The sequence below is a fragment of the Protomyctophum parallelum genome, assembly GCF_964188405.1.
Source record: "Protomyctophum parallelum genome assembly, chromosome: 13".
In the NCBI taxonomy this organism is placed as follows: domain Eukaryota; kingdom Metazoa; phylum Chordata; class Actinopteri; order Myctophiformes; family Myctophidae; genus Protomyctophum; species Protomyctophum parallelum.
Genome location: NC_139708.1, coordinates 9,528,312 through 9,544,670, shown reverse-complemented (window position 1 = coordinate 9,544,670; position 16,359 = coordinate 9,528,312). Strand labels below are relative to the sequence as shown.

Here is a 16,359-nt window from a genome sequence, read left to right as displayed (position 1 = left end):
CGTCGCCGTTACGTCGTGACGTCAACGTGTCATGACGTAGACATGTCATGTCGAGGATAAAATGAATAAAATAAATTCGAGACATGTTATTTCAGAACCGTGTCTTACATGCTCTATCCAACTTGTTTTATAAAAAATAAAAAAGAGGAGATTTTAAAATTGAATTAAATAATTTCTTCTTTTGTTAACAAAAAAAAGAACATCTGTGAAGCTGGTCACTGCTGGAAGACTGAATTGTACAGAAGTGGCAACATCAAAAGAACCAAGGCCAAGTGGATTTGTTCTTGTATGAGAAACCAATCATTTGCCTTTGTCAAGTTAATTGTTCCACGTGTCATTGAAAAATGAACCCCAATGCTCCCAGTTACCCCATGGCCTCCCTGTACGTGGGGGACTTGCACCAGGAAGTGACCGAGGCCATGCTGTATGAGAAGTTCAGCCCGGTTGGAGCCATCCTCTCCATTCGGGTGTGCAGAGACATGATCATACAGAGATCACTCGGATACGCCTACGTGAACTTCCAGGAGCCGGCTGATGCTGAGCGTGCAATGAACACAATGAACTTTGAAGTGATCAAGGGACGGCCTGTGCGCATAATGTGGTCCCAGCGTGACCCCTCGCTGAGAAAGAGTGGCGTCGGCAACATTTTCATTAAGAACCTGGACAAGTCCATCGACAACAAGGCCCTGTACAACACCTTCTCTAATTTTGGCACTATCTTGTCCTGCAAGGTGGTTTGTGATGAGAATGGCTCTAAAGGCTATGGCTTTGTCCATTTTGCGACACAGGAGGCAGCCGAACTGGCCATTGAGAAAATGAGTGGCATGCTACTCAATGAACGTAAAGTATTTGTGGGAAGCTTCAGATCACGCAAAGAGCGTGAGGCTGAGCTAGGTGCCCGAGCCAAGGAGTTCACAAACATCTACATTAAGAACTTTGGCGAGAACATGGATGATGACAAACTGCGGGAGCTCTTCAATAAATATGGCAGTGCAATCAGTACTCGTGTCATGAAGGACGAAAGCGGAAAGTCGCGAGGCTTTGGCTTTGTGAACTTTGAGAGGCACGAAGATGCTCAGAAGGCAGTGGATGAGATGGATGGGACGGAGCTGAATGGCCAGCTGCTATATGTGGGACGCGCCCAGAAGAAAGTGGAGCGACAGACTGAGCTCAAGCACAAATTTGAACAACTGACCAAGGACCGTGTGACTCGCTACCAGGGCGTAAACCTGTACGTGAAGAACCTAGATGACGGCATTGACGACGAACGCCTGCGCAAGGAATTCACACCGTTCGGCAGCATCACCAGTGCCAAGGTCATGATGGACGGCGAGCACAGCAAAGGCTTTGGCTTCGTCTGCTTCTCGTCCCCGGAGGAGGCCACCAAAGCGATGACCGAGATGAACGGGTGCACCGTGGCCGCCAAGACTCTGTACGTGGCCCTGGCTCAGCGGAAGGAGGAGCGCCATGCTCACCTGATGCAGCGCATGCCCAGCATGTGTGCCGTACCCAACCCAGTCATCAACACCTACCAGACTGTCCCTCCCTACTTCATGACGGCCATGCCGCAGGCTCAGAACGGTGGCACCTACTACCCAGCCGCTGGCCAGATGACCCAGCTCCGCCCCAACCCACACCGGGCCACCCAAAGGGTGCAGACTCGACCTCTACAAAACATGGCCAGTGCCATGCATCTCCCTGCCCCGCGCCGCCAGGCCTCCGGTACCATGAAGTCTCGCATATTCGCCACCTCTCAGTGCATCATTCAGACCATGGGCCCTCAGCCAGCTACAGCAGCTGTCACTCCCATATGCGCAATCCCTCCGTACAAATATCATGCCACAGAGGTCGTCCACAATACCCGACCCCAGCGGCACATGAACACACAGAACCGCGGTGCTAGTGAGCAGCGGCCTGCATATGTGCAGGGCCAGGAGCCTCTTCTAGCTGCTGCTCCTGTTGTGTACATGCAGGCTCAAGAGCCCCTGACCGCTTCCATGCTGGCTGCTGCTACTCCGCAGGAGCAGAAAGAGATGCTGGGCTACCGTCTGTACCCCCTGATCCAGAGCATGCATCCCGAGCTTGTGCAGAAGCTCACCGGCATGCTGCTGGAGATGGACAATTCTGAGCTGCTCCCAATGCTGGAGTCGCCAGAGTCTCTCCGCTCCAAGGTGGACGAGGCGCTGGCCGTACTCCGGGCGCACCAGGCTAACGAGGCTGCTCAGAAGAAGAAGAAGAATTGGCCACAGGCCAAAGCAACAGGTGTCCCGAGCACAGACACCCATGGAAATGGGAGCCTTGAGAGTAACAATGGGGAAGAAGGACGACTAAGCAATGAAAAACATGGAAATACATACAACAAAATAAATATGATTTCTGTAATGAATGAATAATGTAAAAGAATGTAAAAATGAATCAATACGAATTTTAAAAGAAAAAAAGGGGGAAAGGGAAAAATCTCAATCCAACCAGGCCTAGAGAAGGGAATGTTAGGCCTTGTTATTCCAAGTAAAACCAAAACAATAAAAAAAATCAAAACGTAAAAAATAAAACCAAAACATAAAATAGTGCAGTTGTGCACGTGTGCGTGCAAGTGCAGTCGTGCACATGTGCACGCAAGTGCAGTTGTGCACGTGCGCGTGTGTGCGTGTGTGGGGGTGGGTGGTCTATAGGCCAAGGGGGCAGGGGTAGAAGAGAATTCCATCAAATTTGAAGTGAATTTACCACGTTCTTCACCCTTATTGTTTTTTTTTATATATATATATATTATAATCATGTACTGTACCTGTACCTGTATTATGAAAATATCACCAAAATATAATCTAACTACATACCTGGTTAAGTAGATGTTCTGGAATATTCCCATGGGTATAGCGGCCCCCCACGCACACTCAGGAAGATGCCACACTGCTAAACTACTTGTCCAGTCACTACCGTTTGCTTGAACAAAACGTATCAAAAAAATATCACACTCATGTGAAGTGCATATATTGCACAAAGTACACAATAGACTTGGCTGCCACATGACGTCACAGGCATGAATAAGACAATAGGTTCATAGACTTCATGGTTACCACGCCTGACATCATGGACTTTATATCACCTATGGAGCTGACTAACACATTTACATCTGACATGCATACTGTAGGGCAGGCCTACATGGCTGACCTTGAGACTCCATATATGGACTCATTTTGACATCACCAAAATGACTCGAGTGCCTCAACGGGACAGTATGAAAGACAGTGTTTGTCTTTCACATGTGAAAACCTGTTCAGGGCAGTGATGTAATTTTGACCATCAACGTGTGAGCAACCTGCATACAGACACATACAACAAGGTTCCTGTGTTTTATATAGATAATAAGATAGAGAAGATAGATAGCCTGTTAATATGCAGACCAACTTTAAAGTTACTCAAGCAAACTTGGATTTGTTGGATTCTGGTGGTACGTTTTGTGTCCTCGTTGGCGTGACCGGTAGTGTCGCAGCACTAAAGCTGCCTCTTTTGGTCTCCCAGCTCCTCAAAGAACCCGACGTGGATGTACGAGTGGTCTCCACAGAGCATGCCGGGCACTTCTATGACCCCGCTGAGGTCCCTGTGAAACTGTACAGCGACAAGGACGAGTGGGAGCTGTGGACACAACCCTCGGACCCGGTCCTGCACATCGAACTAAGGCGCTGGGCAGATTTATTCGTCATCTCCCCTCTAGATGCCAACACCCTGGGTAAGATCGCCAGTGGCATCTGCGACAACCTGCTGACATGTGTGGTAAGAGCCTGGGACACCGCTCGACCTCTACTGTTCTGCCCCGCTATGAACACGGCCATGTGGCAGCACCCCATAACAGCACGACAGGTTGCCAGCCTGAAAGACCTTGGATATGTGGAGATCCCCTGCATTGCCAAGAAGTTAGTGTGTGGCGATGAAGGCGAAGGGGCCATGGCGGAGGTGTCAACCATCATAAATGCCATTAAGCAACATCTTAAAAAGCGTGAAGGGAACATGTGAGCGTCTCATTGTGTGCTGTGAAGAATGTGATGTGAAGCAAACCCGCTCAGTGTCTTGGAGCAACTTTAAGGATGACTTCAGTCATTTTAAACCTTTCTTCATATAATCGGTCCTCGCCAATGCTCATTATAATATGGTACAATTTTTGTCTACTTAGTCTCAAAGGCGGCTGTAGACATTTCTGAAAACCACCTAACAACGACATCATCACTGGGAAATCCAAGCTAATAGAAACAGAATAGAAGCCAATTGGTCTCGCATTAATACAAAATATAATAATTGTTTTCAAATCTAGTTTGAAATGTCCAAATAGATGTGACTGGTAGGTGGGTTTCTGAACTGTCCACATCCCTCCTCACATGCAGACAAAATGTTAGAAGAAAAGCATTTGTAAGGACCTGTTATGCGAAGATAGGTTGACTATGGGTGAAGTAGTCCTAGAATGATATTAACATAAAGAAAAAATACATAGGATGAAAAAAAAGCCCAAAATTAACACTTGTTTTACCTGTTTTTCTACAATGTAGTTGATTTGGCAATTCCCATCTTCCCCTGCTATAGTGTGTAGTCCCTTTTGGCTGCTGACCCCTTTGGTTTGTTAGGGAGACGAACAAGACAGCATGAAGTCGTCAGCCACTCCTTTTCACCTGACACTGAGGAGTTTCACTGCAGGGGAGGATGTAATGTGTGTCCTATGTCCAGCTTTGAGGGTTTGTGTAAACACAAACATTGAAGACGAATGTGAGGACTCAAATTGTGATTGGCCGGATTGAGATGATGTATGATGATAAGAGCGCCCCTTACTTCACATGGTTGTGATTTTTAAGCTATTTGTTAAAGGCTTAAACAAGCACATATCAAAACAAGGGCAGCCAATACAGCAACAACTGAACACATTACAGCAATAGTACTCAAATAATTTCACTGGCTGTCATTATTACAGAAAAGTATCCTTATTGTTTCGAAGGCTCAGAATACATCTTTGCATGCCTCAATTGCCTACAAACCAATCTCAATATAATAGTGGTACAACAGTTAATTAACCCAGGTACATTTTAAACCCTTTTTACATTTCATATCAGCACCACTAAAATGGAATAAAATAAAGAGATGTAATTGGGAAAAACAACAACGTTAAAGCTGAAGCAGAATTACAACTAAGTGCACATAATCTGTAATGTGTTGTGAGTTTATGACATAAATTAAGTTACATACAGGCACCAGCAGCTGGCCTAATGCTATAATAGCATATGAGTCAAACAGAGTGCAGTCAACTGTGAATTATTGAAATGGTGACATTAATATTTAATATCTTGAATTTTATTCTGGACAGTTGAAATTTATGTATAACTATAAGGTTATTCTTTGTTGTTGCAGTAAAAACACATATAATGCCTATGGACAATCAAGAGGGTGCACCACATTTTGTACTGTAGTGTAGACCTATGTAGCAAACACACGCTGTAAAATCTGTCTGTCTGTCTGTCTGTCTGCTGCCTGCTGCCTGCCTGCCTGCCTGACTGTCTTCTATCTATCTATCTATCTATCTATCTATCTATCTATCTATCTATCTATCTATCTATTGTTGTCTAAACATGAAAAATAATTATTTATAAAGTGTATCAATCTGTGTTTATATCTGTGTTTTACCCTGTTTAGAATAAAGGAACAGCGTCCCGTTAGAGAGCATTCCGTTGCACGAGTGCGTAAACTACCGCCCACGTTCCGGGGTTGGTTTAACCTAGTGTCAATCATAGGTTTAACCATTGTCATTGGCTGTTACTCGCCCCCCCGAGGAATTTATCAAAATGTTTTGAGGGCAGTTCAGATTTAGAGAGGGGACTTCAGCCAAGTGTTCAACTACTGACAGACGTCACGGGACGACTGTAGCTCTATTAAAACTGGGAATTATGATCTAGCCTTCCTTTTTTGGGTTTACTTGTAAACAGAAGACATACATCCGATCACCATGGAACTGGAGGAGAAACCGAAATATGGTAATTATTTAAAGCCCCAATGATCGACCATATGCTTCGCTGCATCTGTCCTGTCCTGGCTGGGAATATTACTCTGAAGTACTTTCCCTTTCTTTTTATTGCGATTGACGATTGTGTCAAGATCTTGCTGTTTCCCATCGAGGTTGACTTGGCTGCTTTTAAGTTTAATTGTAAACTCACTGTGTAGGCTAATAACTGTAACGAACCTGAATCAAACCATAACCCTAATATGTCTAGCCTTCCACTTCTAATTGACTGTGACAGCTGCATAAAAGAAATCTGCTAGTTTACTTCTGGGAGTGGTGCAATGGACTTTAGATGTACACATGCACACAGTCACACACATAGGTTATGACTTCAATGGCATATGCATGTGTGGTTGCTTGTTATAGGCTAGGAAGCTGAATTATATTGCCTTGTGTACAATGTCCCAGTTAAGCCTGTGCTTATGTGCAGTTGCTACATTCCTCTACATCTATGACAGACAAGAGAATGACTGAACACTTGCCAGGTTATTTTAAACAGTCTATTTAGAGCATAATTAGAAAATACCTCAAACATATATATGTACATACATATATATATATATATATATATATATATATATATATACACATACATACATACATACATACATAATATATATATATATATATACACATACATACATACATACATACATACATACATACATACATACATATATATATATATATATATATATATATATACATATGCCTATATATACATGTGTGTGTGTGTGTGTGTGTGTGCTGTGCACGTGCGTGCGTGTTTTCCTCCGAGGTGGAAAGCCTGGTGAGGCGAGGTTAGTGCGTGTGTGTGTCTGTGTGCGCATGCATGTGCATTCATGATGCTCAACTCTTGTAATTTAATTTAGCTTTAGTTTCATTTGGAATCTCTAGGGGTGTTGTCAAATAGGAATGACCTGGCATGGTCCTCCTCTTCTCTTCTCTGAATCCTGATCTTGTTTTCCTCTTCTGCACACACCCCTTTTCTCCCTCATGATCACTAATTTGTTTTCCGTTGTTGATACCCATTTGAAACTCTTTCGCACTGGACATTACAACAGTGCATTGTTTTCAATAGGCCAGTGTCATGTCACATGTGTACTTTTCAAGCACATGAGCGGAATACAATGATGATGATGATGATGACAAATAGGAAGCATGAAAGGAGTAGCGTAATAGCATTTAGACCCAAGGGACTGACCGATGGTGACACACTTGAGGTCTGCCGCTAAGCTGCTAGACTCAAGAACACTATGATTAAGATTAACCATTGTCATCTACTTTAAATGACATAATGTGTCCGATGACAAAGTCACATGAAAAGGATCGAGACGATATTGTGTGGGATGGATCTTTTTTTCCCCACCTCATTTGAGATTGAGACGGCTGAACTGAAGGAGCTGGTCAGATGAATAGCACCATAATGGTGCTTCCTGGATACTATACAGAACAAAGAACATGCTGTGATAACCTGTTTTGATTTCATTTCTCCACCATATCAATGTTCAATTTTCCGCCCAGTGAATCAGCGTTGCACTGCATTTGGTTCAACTTTATCTCATTCACATTTTCCCATGCCATTGTACTGTCTGTACATATTGTATTTGCATGAGTTTTTTAGAAACAAGAGAGTGTCTGCTACTCCCCATATTGCACTCCACAATCCACTTCTATTTAACATGTTGGAATAATTTCAGGCTGTGGTATCGAGAAACCTCAATGACAGGGATCTGAGCCTGCCTACACTCCCTACAGCCATGCCCAGTGGTACATAGAGGGTAATTATGAGCCCGATTTAGGAAGGGGGCTCTCTCATCTCTCTTTTACAGTACATACATCAAGTTTGCTAAATTGAAGGGTTCGTTTTTTTCTTTCAGCTAGTCTAATTAGACCTTCACATTTTGGGCTGCTCCATCCTTTTTTCTATTGACTTGTTACCTTGCAATCCTCTTGTTACAGACAGTCATGTTGTTCAGACAGCCATGCCCTGGTGTCAGTCAGTTTTCTTTTTCCATTTTGTGTGAAACACCAACGCCAACATGCCTTTGATTCTGCCAGCCTACGGCCTGAAGTTGAATGGCAAATTCAGTGCTGCCAGAGTTTTAAAAGCTATAATCTCATATCCATTGCATCTCCAGACAGAGAGAGGTATACCTAGTTGCAACAATGTCCGAATTACAATATAGATGGTGGCAGATTTAGTGTCCAATCTGGTCCAAATAACTTTATTGACATTGTCCTAATTAACCGTTTATATTCCTCAAATGGGGCAAATCTGTGGCTGGGCCCAGGCCTATCCAGACTGAATCTGGGCCCACCCAGATTGATGGTTTCCCGGGGTCTTGCCTATGTTCCCTCCAGTCCCCATCCATAACATGTTAGTGGACGGCCTGGGTTAGTACGCTCCGGTTTTCCCCACCATGTTAAATCTATGTAAACTTCGGATTTCCCTGTGCACGAGAATGCTGTGTTCCAGCCAAGATGGGCAGCGCTTGTGATCACACCAGAGACATGTCCCAGAAGTGGCAATGCGCATGTGTTCTAGGCCCACCTAGATTTGTCCAGGCCCAGTCATTGTCTGCTGCTCCTGCAGATGTGTTAGTTATATTGTATTAACATATAGTACCATAAAGTTAAGTTAAAAACTTAAAATAACATGTTAAGAATTAAAATAAGGCCTGGATTGTAACTTTAAGGGTTATTGAGGTCAGGTAGAATTTAAACAGGTGAAGCATACTTTCTGTAGTGAGTTAAAGGGCCAGAGCCACCCTTAAAGACCCATGGGAACTTCCTGTCTATTTTTGTACAGGGCATTGGCCTTCCTTTTCCCGACCAGTAGCTTTGGCTTGTTGACCTTGGCCGATCTCGCAGCCTTTCCTCAGCAAAGCTGTCACTCCTTGTTAATGAGAAGACATGCATTCTTGGCCTTCCGCCCACCCCGTTTGTTCTATTGGGTGTTCCAAAACAATATGTTCTTTAAGTCTGACATTTGGGTCAAAACTGTGGATACTGTAGCACTACCAAAAGGTTATATGAACACTGATGCCACTTTGATATAATTTTCAGACAGGACAATAGGATCATGTTTCCCCCTCCTACTTCATTTGCCGTCGTCAGTAAACAGTGTTGCTAATTATTAGATTGATTCTTGATCCGTTATGAAGCGTTACTGCAGACTGCTGATATCATGCTGTGCTGCATGTTCTGTCGAGACAACAAAGGTTCAGTTTCCAGGGGTTGCACTAAAAATAGTGGACTCTACCATCTTTGACGTCACACAATGCACAGGGATGTTTGTGTTGATTTGTTAATTCTCTGTTGGTGCAGTGGGTTATTGTTGGTGTTGTCATCCCCAGGTCCACCTTTAATTAATGCAATGCTCTGTGTTCTATAGTCTAGTCCTCCTAACCACAGTATCAGCAGGGCTTGTGTTATCTCCAGCAGGCAGCCCTTTGGCTCACTACATGTGAACTCTGTAGTCATTGCTGTCACACAAAGTACACTTTACAGTGTGCCGGGGTGGTAACCTTTTCAGAATTTAAAATGCTTTCCCAGTTTGGCTGAGATATGATGGTGTGTGATTCTGTGATATTGGCGTATCTTTGGCTGTGTGAGATTCGGTAGTGTCGAAGCTTCACACAGGAAGCTGGACATTAGTGCACCACCACACCCACTCAGAGGTTGCTGTAATGAGAGACATGTGGGGGAGAAAGGCAGAAAGTGGCTTCCAGATCGTATTATGGTCTGCCTACTGTACTGTAGTGGTGTAAAAAATAATCCATTCGGTAATGCATCACGATTCGGCCGTGCAGCAATGCAATGCAGCAATTTGACATAATCGATAATCGAAGCCTAAATATAATTATATATATAATACATAATTATAATGTAATTATACTACATTACTGTATATAATATTACATATAATTCTAAATCAAATATGTTGTTCAGTATCTGACTGATGACATTTTTGCCATGTTCAGTAATATAGAAAAATGTGATGAATTTAAGGCATGGTAGAATCAAATCCAATCGTTACCTGGTGAATCGCAATCGAATTGAATTGTGAGTGCAGTGCCTGCCAAGTGCCAATGAATGCACACCTCTACTGTACTGGCTGGCTGGCAATGACACTGGTAACCTCACACACAGTGCTAGCTAAGCTAATAAAGGGGTGAAGTACAGAGTAAATTGATGACGGCATTTAAATCCATAACAATCAGAATGCTCTATTCACGCATCAGGGCAGTCAGCTGAGATACTAAACTACAACAGCATAGTTACCATTCAGAGTCAGACCACCTATTTTTAACCAATGCAGGAGTCCAGATTTTGGGTATGTTATTATATTGAAAACGTAATGCAAGCTGCAACGTGTTGTGAGCTTATCTGCAGTGCATTTTTAAATCATAGCTTTTTTGTTTTGTTTAGCTTTACTTTAATTTATAGTCATAATGGTGATTGGTCCATTTGTGGGATTGGTTGTGTGTTTAGCTCCTTGGCTTTTACAAATAAATGTATCTATCTCTTGCCACATGTGTCTGGAAGCATACCCCAACTGTGACAATAAAGTTTAGATTATTATCCAAAATGTATACAGTTGAATGATAGGAGGTAATGTGGTGCAGGAGTCTAAAGAGGTGAGTTTGTAGTTCTGACTTAGCCTGGATCCAGCCCATAGACCCCACCCACTAGCTTCAAGAAGCTTCAGAGTCTGATAATCAGGCTAGTTCTGACTGCAATGGGGAGTTTATTCCTCAGTCTTGGAGCCAGGAGAGAGAAGAGTCTATAGGACATATCTTTATACAGCATTGTTTGGGAAACAGCAAGGCATCTCATAATTCAATACAAAACTAACTTGTATGCCAAATTGTATTTGTCCTTGTAATGATTTTAGTGGAATGCAGCCGAGCATGAATGCCACTCAGTGTAGGGTTTGAGAATTGGATTAGACCCCTCAAAGAGAATGCTTTTAACAGATTAAAACGGTGGCCCTACTTCACTGTGGGTTCCAGAAAAATACACTTTGGCATATGATTTTTAACCCATTTAGACCTGACACTAGAATCTACAAAATGTCAGTTTTCTGAAAAACCTATGTGTCAGTGGCACTGGTACTCAAACCCCAGAATTATCTGTATTTGGCTGTGGACCCCATCTGAAAATATGTAGTTCCTGGGACCCCCCATAAGCAAATAATAGAGTTAAAAATGTTCGCTGTGAAAGAATATATATTAAAAGATTTGTGCCAGATTTTCATTTTTTTTTTAAATAGCTATGAGCTTGTAGATCTTCTATTTTTCAATACCTCCTTCTCCTTCTACAACATATTATAATATACTCATATTAGTGACTTCTTAAAAAACAAGGGAAATATAGCTGAATGAACAACACATGAACAATGTGGTGAGTGTGTGATGTCTAGTATCATGCAGCAGCAATAACAACAACTCCTGAATGCAACAATTTAATTTGTAGAAAACGACAGTGTCTGTTTTTCCACACACATAGTTTTGGTGGGTGGAAATTGGAAAATAGGCCAGTGGCAGCTGGGCCTGCCCTTTTGCAGTTGGCCATAACAACAGGCTGGATGGAAAGTTTCAGTCAGTTTAAGTTGAATCCACTGTTTCCCTCAGCGTGTTTTCCAAAAGAGTTTGAAACACAGACACAGGGAGCTGTTTGAGTGAAAGTTACACATGCTCTCTCTAATTGCTTTTGACCAGAGAATGTGATGAATCCAATAACTCTCATGCATGCAGTGAAGGTAGTTCTGACTTCTGATGGAAAAAATGGCGGTCAGTCAGTACTGTAGCAAGTATTGTGTTTTATTTAAATCACTCAAACCGGTTCAGAATGTTTCCACTGAAAATTAATTGGTTCAGCACCCTAAAAGTTGGTTTGGAACTGGAACCAACCTTTTTTTTCTTGCCCAGAATGAACTGGTAACCAAAGTGGGCGTGTCACTACTCTACAGGTTGGAAGAATAAAAGCACCAAGGTTCCAAAAATGCAGAACGGAACCAGGTCTAGCACCAACGTTTATGGGGTGAAAAAGGGGCCTCTGTGAATTTGTGAGATGTGCAATACTACAGTATGCCCACAAGATGGCAGCAAACACGTGTGCTTTACTGAGCAGGGGATTGGGCTATGTGAGGTCATCACCTGTTTTGTCAACATTACTATCCACACTTTTCCTGGTCTGTGTGTGCTCCAGTTCCTGTCGATTTGATCCAATGAAAGCCAATGAAACTGGTCAGATGACCAATGATATCCAATTAAATCAACAGGAACTGGAGCACACACAGCCCAGGAAAAGTGTGGATAGAAGTGACAAGTGTGAGTGTTATGTTGCATTTGGCTGGTTCAGGAATTGTTGAAACGTGTTGTGTACGGCAGGCTACACCAAGGCTGGGCCACCACCTTCTTGATCTACCAGTTCAGTTGAGTTGATAAAAAACAACCATTATTATAGGCCTATTATTAACCATTAGTGTTTGAGCTCACAGCTTGTCACATTGTGACACATTGTGATCTTGGATATATCTGCTGTTTGACAATTTTTACATATAGGCCCAAAACTTGACCCAAAATAGGGATGCCAGCCTGGCAATAATTTAACCACTTTCAACCATTGCCAGGTTGAAAGTGGTTAAATTATTTACTTACTCTATGCATACAGCAATGGACACGTAAGCAATGGTAGTTTTCACAGTCTGGAACAGGGTAATCATGCCAGCCTTGGAAAACCGATCATGTGCGCGAAAAGGTTGCCCACTTACTTATACACAGTCAGCTGGACATATGACGACGATACACAAGAAGAAAAACAAGGTTTTGGTGTTCTGCCAGTGTTTGAAATGGGTTAATTTGTGAGTCAAATGCTTCGTGTTGAGATAGCCTGCACACCTGGCTGAATGTCATCTAAACCCTGCTGCCGCCACACACACCCCCTTGAACCCACAACCAGCAACCAGACAATTCCTCTGTGGGTTTTCTAAAAACATGTTTCGGATAACAGAAACATGTCTGGTATTTACCAAATATCCAACATTCTTTCTCTCCCAATGCAATTCAATGGGGCTTTATTGTCACAGGAAACATACCTGTTATGTTTGCATTGCCAAATCAAGTTTGAAATCAAACAAACAAACAAACAAACAGTGTACTATTGTAGACCTACAGTTAAACAATAGACCTACTAAAATAAAGGCATAAACACAGGTGTATACACATAGCATCTCTCTCTCTCTCTGTCTAGTCTAGGTTGGGGTCTTCACAACTAGTGTCTAATACACGCCTGTCTCTCGGACCCCTCCCCCACTCTATCATTGTGAGCTGCGTGCCTGTTTGGACAGTTTAGTGTTTCCTACCTATCCAGGGAGAAACAAAAGAAAGAGAAGGACTGAAAGAAGAGACATTGAAGCAGAGAAAGGGCCAAGGGGGGAATCAGAAGACAAAATCAGCCGTGTGGGAGAGAGAGTTAGAGAAGAGTTGGGGTGGGGCGGTGCCGCGGTGGAGGTATTTGTATTAGAGCTATGGACCAGAGCTAGGTTGGAGGTGGAGAGAGAGATTACTTTTGTTTTGGCAATTGGCTATGATATGCCAATGAACCCCTTTGAATTTGAATTTGGAGATCGGAGAGAGAGATAGAGACACACACACACACACACACACACACACACACACACACACACAGGTGGAGGAGATTTGCACCGGGTGCGCGCTGCTGCAGCGCACTACCACTGCCATTCACAGACTGGTTGAGCAGGTTTTACCTGTGGGCTCCCTCCCTCCACCCTAATTCACTTGGTCAGAGATAGATAGTCTACTAAATGAGTGGACACTGGACACTAGTACCAGTACTAGACTAAGCTGAAGACAACAAAAGAAGGAAGGGTGTGTGAATAGGAGGAAGACTCGACGGTTATTCTACCCTCCAACTGTTCGCGTCAACATTCACATTGTGACCTAGAAAGGAATCTAAAGATGCCGGAGGAGGAAGGTTATTACGGAAAGCATGGTAACTATCAACTACCGACGGTCTGACTGCTTCATACGGACTGACTGCACTTTCATGTTGACTTACCTGACGCCTTGTTGTTTTATTTGAAGCGTAGAAACGGCACCTTACTCAAGTCGAGCTTTACTTTCTCACTGCAGTTTCGGGTGAAACTAGCGGTGAAACAGCGCGACATAGCCTAATGTAGGCTACAAGCAGGGTAGACTGACTTGATAGTGTGAGAGCTTTCAGCTTGCATACGCTGCGTTTGTGCGAATTGTAGAACAACAAATAAACCTGGTATGTTATTTATTTTCATGTTCATACACCCGTGTTTAGTCACAGAAAATAATATTAATATACATACTATTAACTATTTTGACACGACTACAATGGCAGGTGCAAACTTATCAGCTATCAGCATACACTGACTCAGCATTTGTAGCCTATTCGTTTTTGTTTTTAAACTCAGTTTTGGTGAGCGCTCATTTTGGCTCAATCCATTCTACAAACTTAATACAATTTTCAATCATGCAATAACTGCAAGCTTGTAACCACTTGAACCCCAGCATCCATATTCTGGAGAAAACATTAGCCAAAATAGCAGATACAAGCTCAAAGTCACAGCGCAAAGCATTTGTGAGCTTAAAGGTTGGCTGTTTTTGAGTCCTCAAATCAACATTATGGAATGTCAGAACAGGTCAGCTGAGCTCCATATATGGAGATCTAAGGGTGGCAGCGGCCAGCGGGGGCAGTGTCTTGAGTGTACAGGGTTTGATGAGGGCCCAGGGCTGGGCCTTAATTTTTGGACCTGATGAGAACTCTAGTGTGGCAGCAGGGGCAGTGTCTTGAGTGTACAGGGTTTGATGAGGGCCCAGGTAGGGCTGGGCCTTAATTTTCGGGCCTGTTGAGAACTCTAGTTAGTGAGGACCAATTTCATTACAGCATATGAAGATACAGTACCGTAGGTTGAAAATGGGTGAAATGGTCCTCTAACACATTGGTTCCCAACCATTTTAAGTATCACCTCAGAAAATATTTGGCTCTCCAAGTACCACCATAATAACAAATGTTAAAATACAGGACCGTACCCTTTTTGTTCCATTCTAAGCCAATAATGCTGTTGCTCTGACAAATCTCTGTCTAATCACTAAATAGCACAACTGATGATATTTCTATTAATGGCTAGGTGTGCTGTCATGCCTGCTGGATAGCCTATTTCAACCAATTGCTTGGTCAGAAGAACTACCTGTAGTCATATAAATATTTCATTCCACTTTTGTCTTTTTCTCCTTTTGGGGCGACTCTTCTGTGTACCACCAGAGGGGGGCTCAAGTACAACCAGTGGTACTCCGTCTCGTACCAGTGGTTGGGAACCCCTGCTTTAACAAATGCATTGCTTTTCTAATCGTTAGAACATAAGGCAGGTGTGCTAATGAGGCAGGGGCTCCTCATGTGTGTGCCCAAGCGAGCCGCTAGGTGAGCGAGTGTCTGCAGCGAGCAGCCAATGGCCTTGCATGTGGATGAGAGTGCTTTGTCATTTTGCAGGCTGTGATTCACAGAATAGGTTATCAGGGAGGTGAGCCAAAATGAGCACTCGATCCCCCTCCACGTCTCAGCCAATCACCCGTCTCAAATTTTGCCATTGACGGTGAACGGAGAAATGACGTCAGATGACGTAAATTAAACATCAAAACATGAAATGCCATTGACATTGAAGGGAAAACTTATGTCAGCAAATCGGCTAACCAATCACAGGCAACAGGCATTCTGATTGGCCAGAATTAACCAATCACAGGCAATCATAACATGAATTGATTTTTTCCCCCTACTCTATAAGTGAATTAACACACCACATCAACCGTCCATACAGGCTATGGGATGGGGGATCAACTGTCATTCAAATATTCACAGGCTGATTTGTGTTCCCACTGTACAAACATAATAGACACATGTCAGCATCCTTCAGGCCTTTCTTTATTGTAGCCATTTGCACACATACAGCCCCATGCCTATTGCCTTTTCACATGTGCGTACTGCGTACAACCCCAAAACATTGTCATCACATGCAACCATACACAGTACACACTGAAAGTGTTGTGCTCCATTGAGATCCATAGTCTGTGACTTAATGCAGTTTATACACATGGATATATTTTATACAAGACAAGTTCATATTCATCATGAAATGTATTAAGTCTACAAGCTGTGTGTGCTATTATTGTTTATGCTGGTGCTGTTGTTGACAGTGGAGGTGTGTTGGAGTTGCAGATATTTTGTTATCAACATTTTGTGTACAACATAATGGGTACTGGGTTGGCAAA

At 43.0% G+C, this 16,359-nt stretch overlaps 3 protein-coding genes across 5 annotated transcripts in view; all 3 read left to right on the top strand.

Annotated features, from left to right (window-relative positions):
- Positions 1-344: 344 nt before the first annotated feature.
- LOC310868461 (polyadenylate-binding protein 1-like) lies at positions 345-3,286 on the top strand (the record flags this gene model as incomplete). The annotated part of the gene is made up of 2 exons (XM_083778919.1): positions 345-2,304; positions 3,279-3,286. 2 exons carry the CDS (start codon positions 345-347, stop codon positions 3,284-3,286), a joined length of 1,968 nt encoding a protein of 655 aa, XP_083635045.1.
- Positions 3,287-3,393: 107 nt separating this feature from the next.
- On the top strand, positions 3,394-4,011 carry LOC310868460 (phosphopantothenoylcysteine decarboxylase-like; the record flags this gene model as incomplete). The annotated part of the gene is made up of 1 exon (XM_083778918.1): positions 3,394-4,011. One exon carries the CDS (start codon positions 3,394-3,396, stop codon positions 4,009-4,011), a length of 618 nt encoding a protein of 205 aa, XP_083635044.1.
- Positions 4,012-5,855: 1,844 nt separating this feature from the next.
- Positions 5,856-16,359, top strand: part of LOC310868398 (choline transporter-like protein 2) — a 32,964-nt gene continuing 22,460 nt past the window's right edge. The window contains exon 1 of one of the 3 annotated variants that reach the window (XM_083778830.1): positions 5,856-6,008. In XM_083778830.1, the coding sequence (XP_083634956.1) occupies positions 5,981-6,008 (28 nt within the window). In that variant the 5' untranslated portion in view covers positions 5,856-5,980. Of the gene's footprint in view, positions 6,009-13,788; positions 14,057-16,359 lie in introns of those variants that run through there. The other 2 variants (XM_083778829.1, XM_083778831.1) reach the window with 2 other exon arrangements.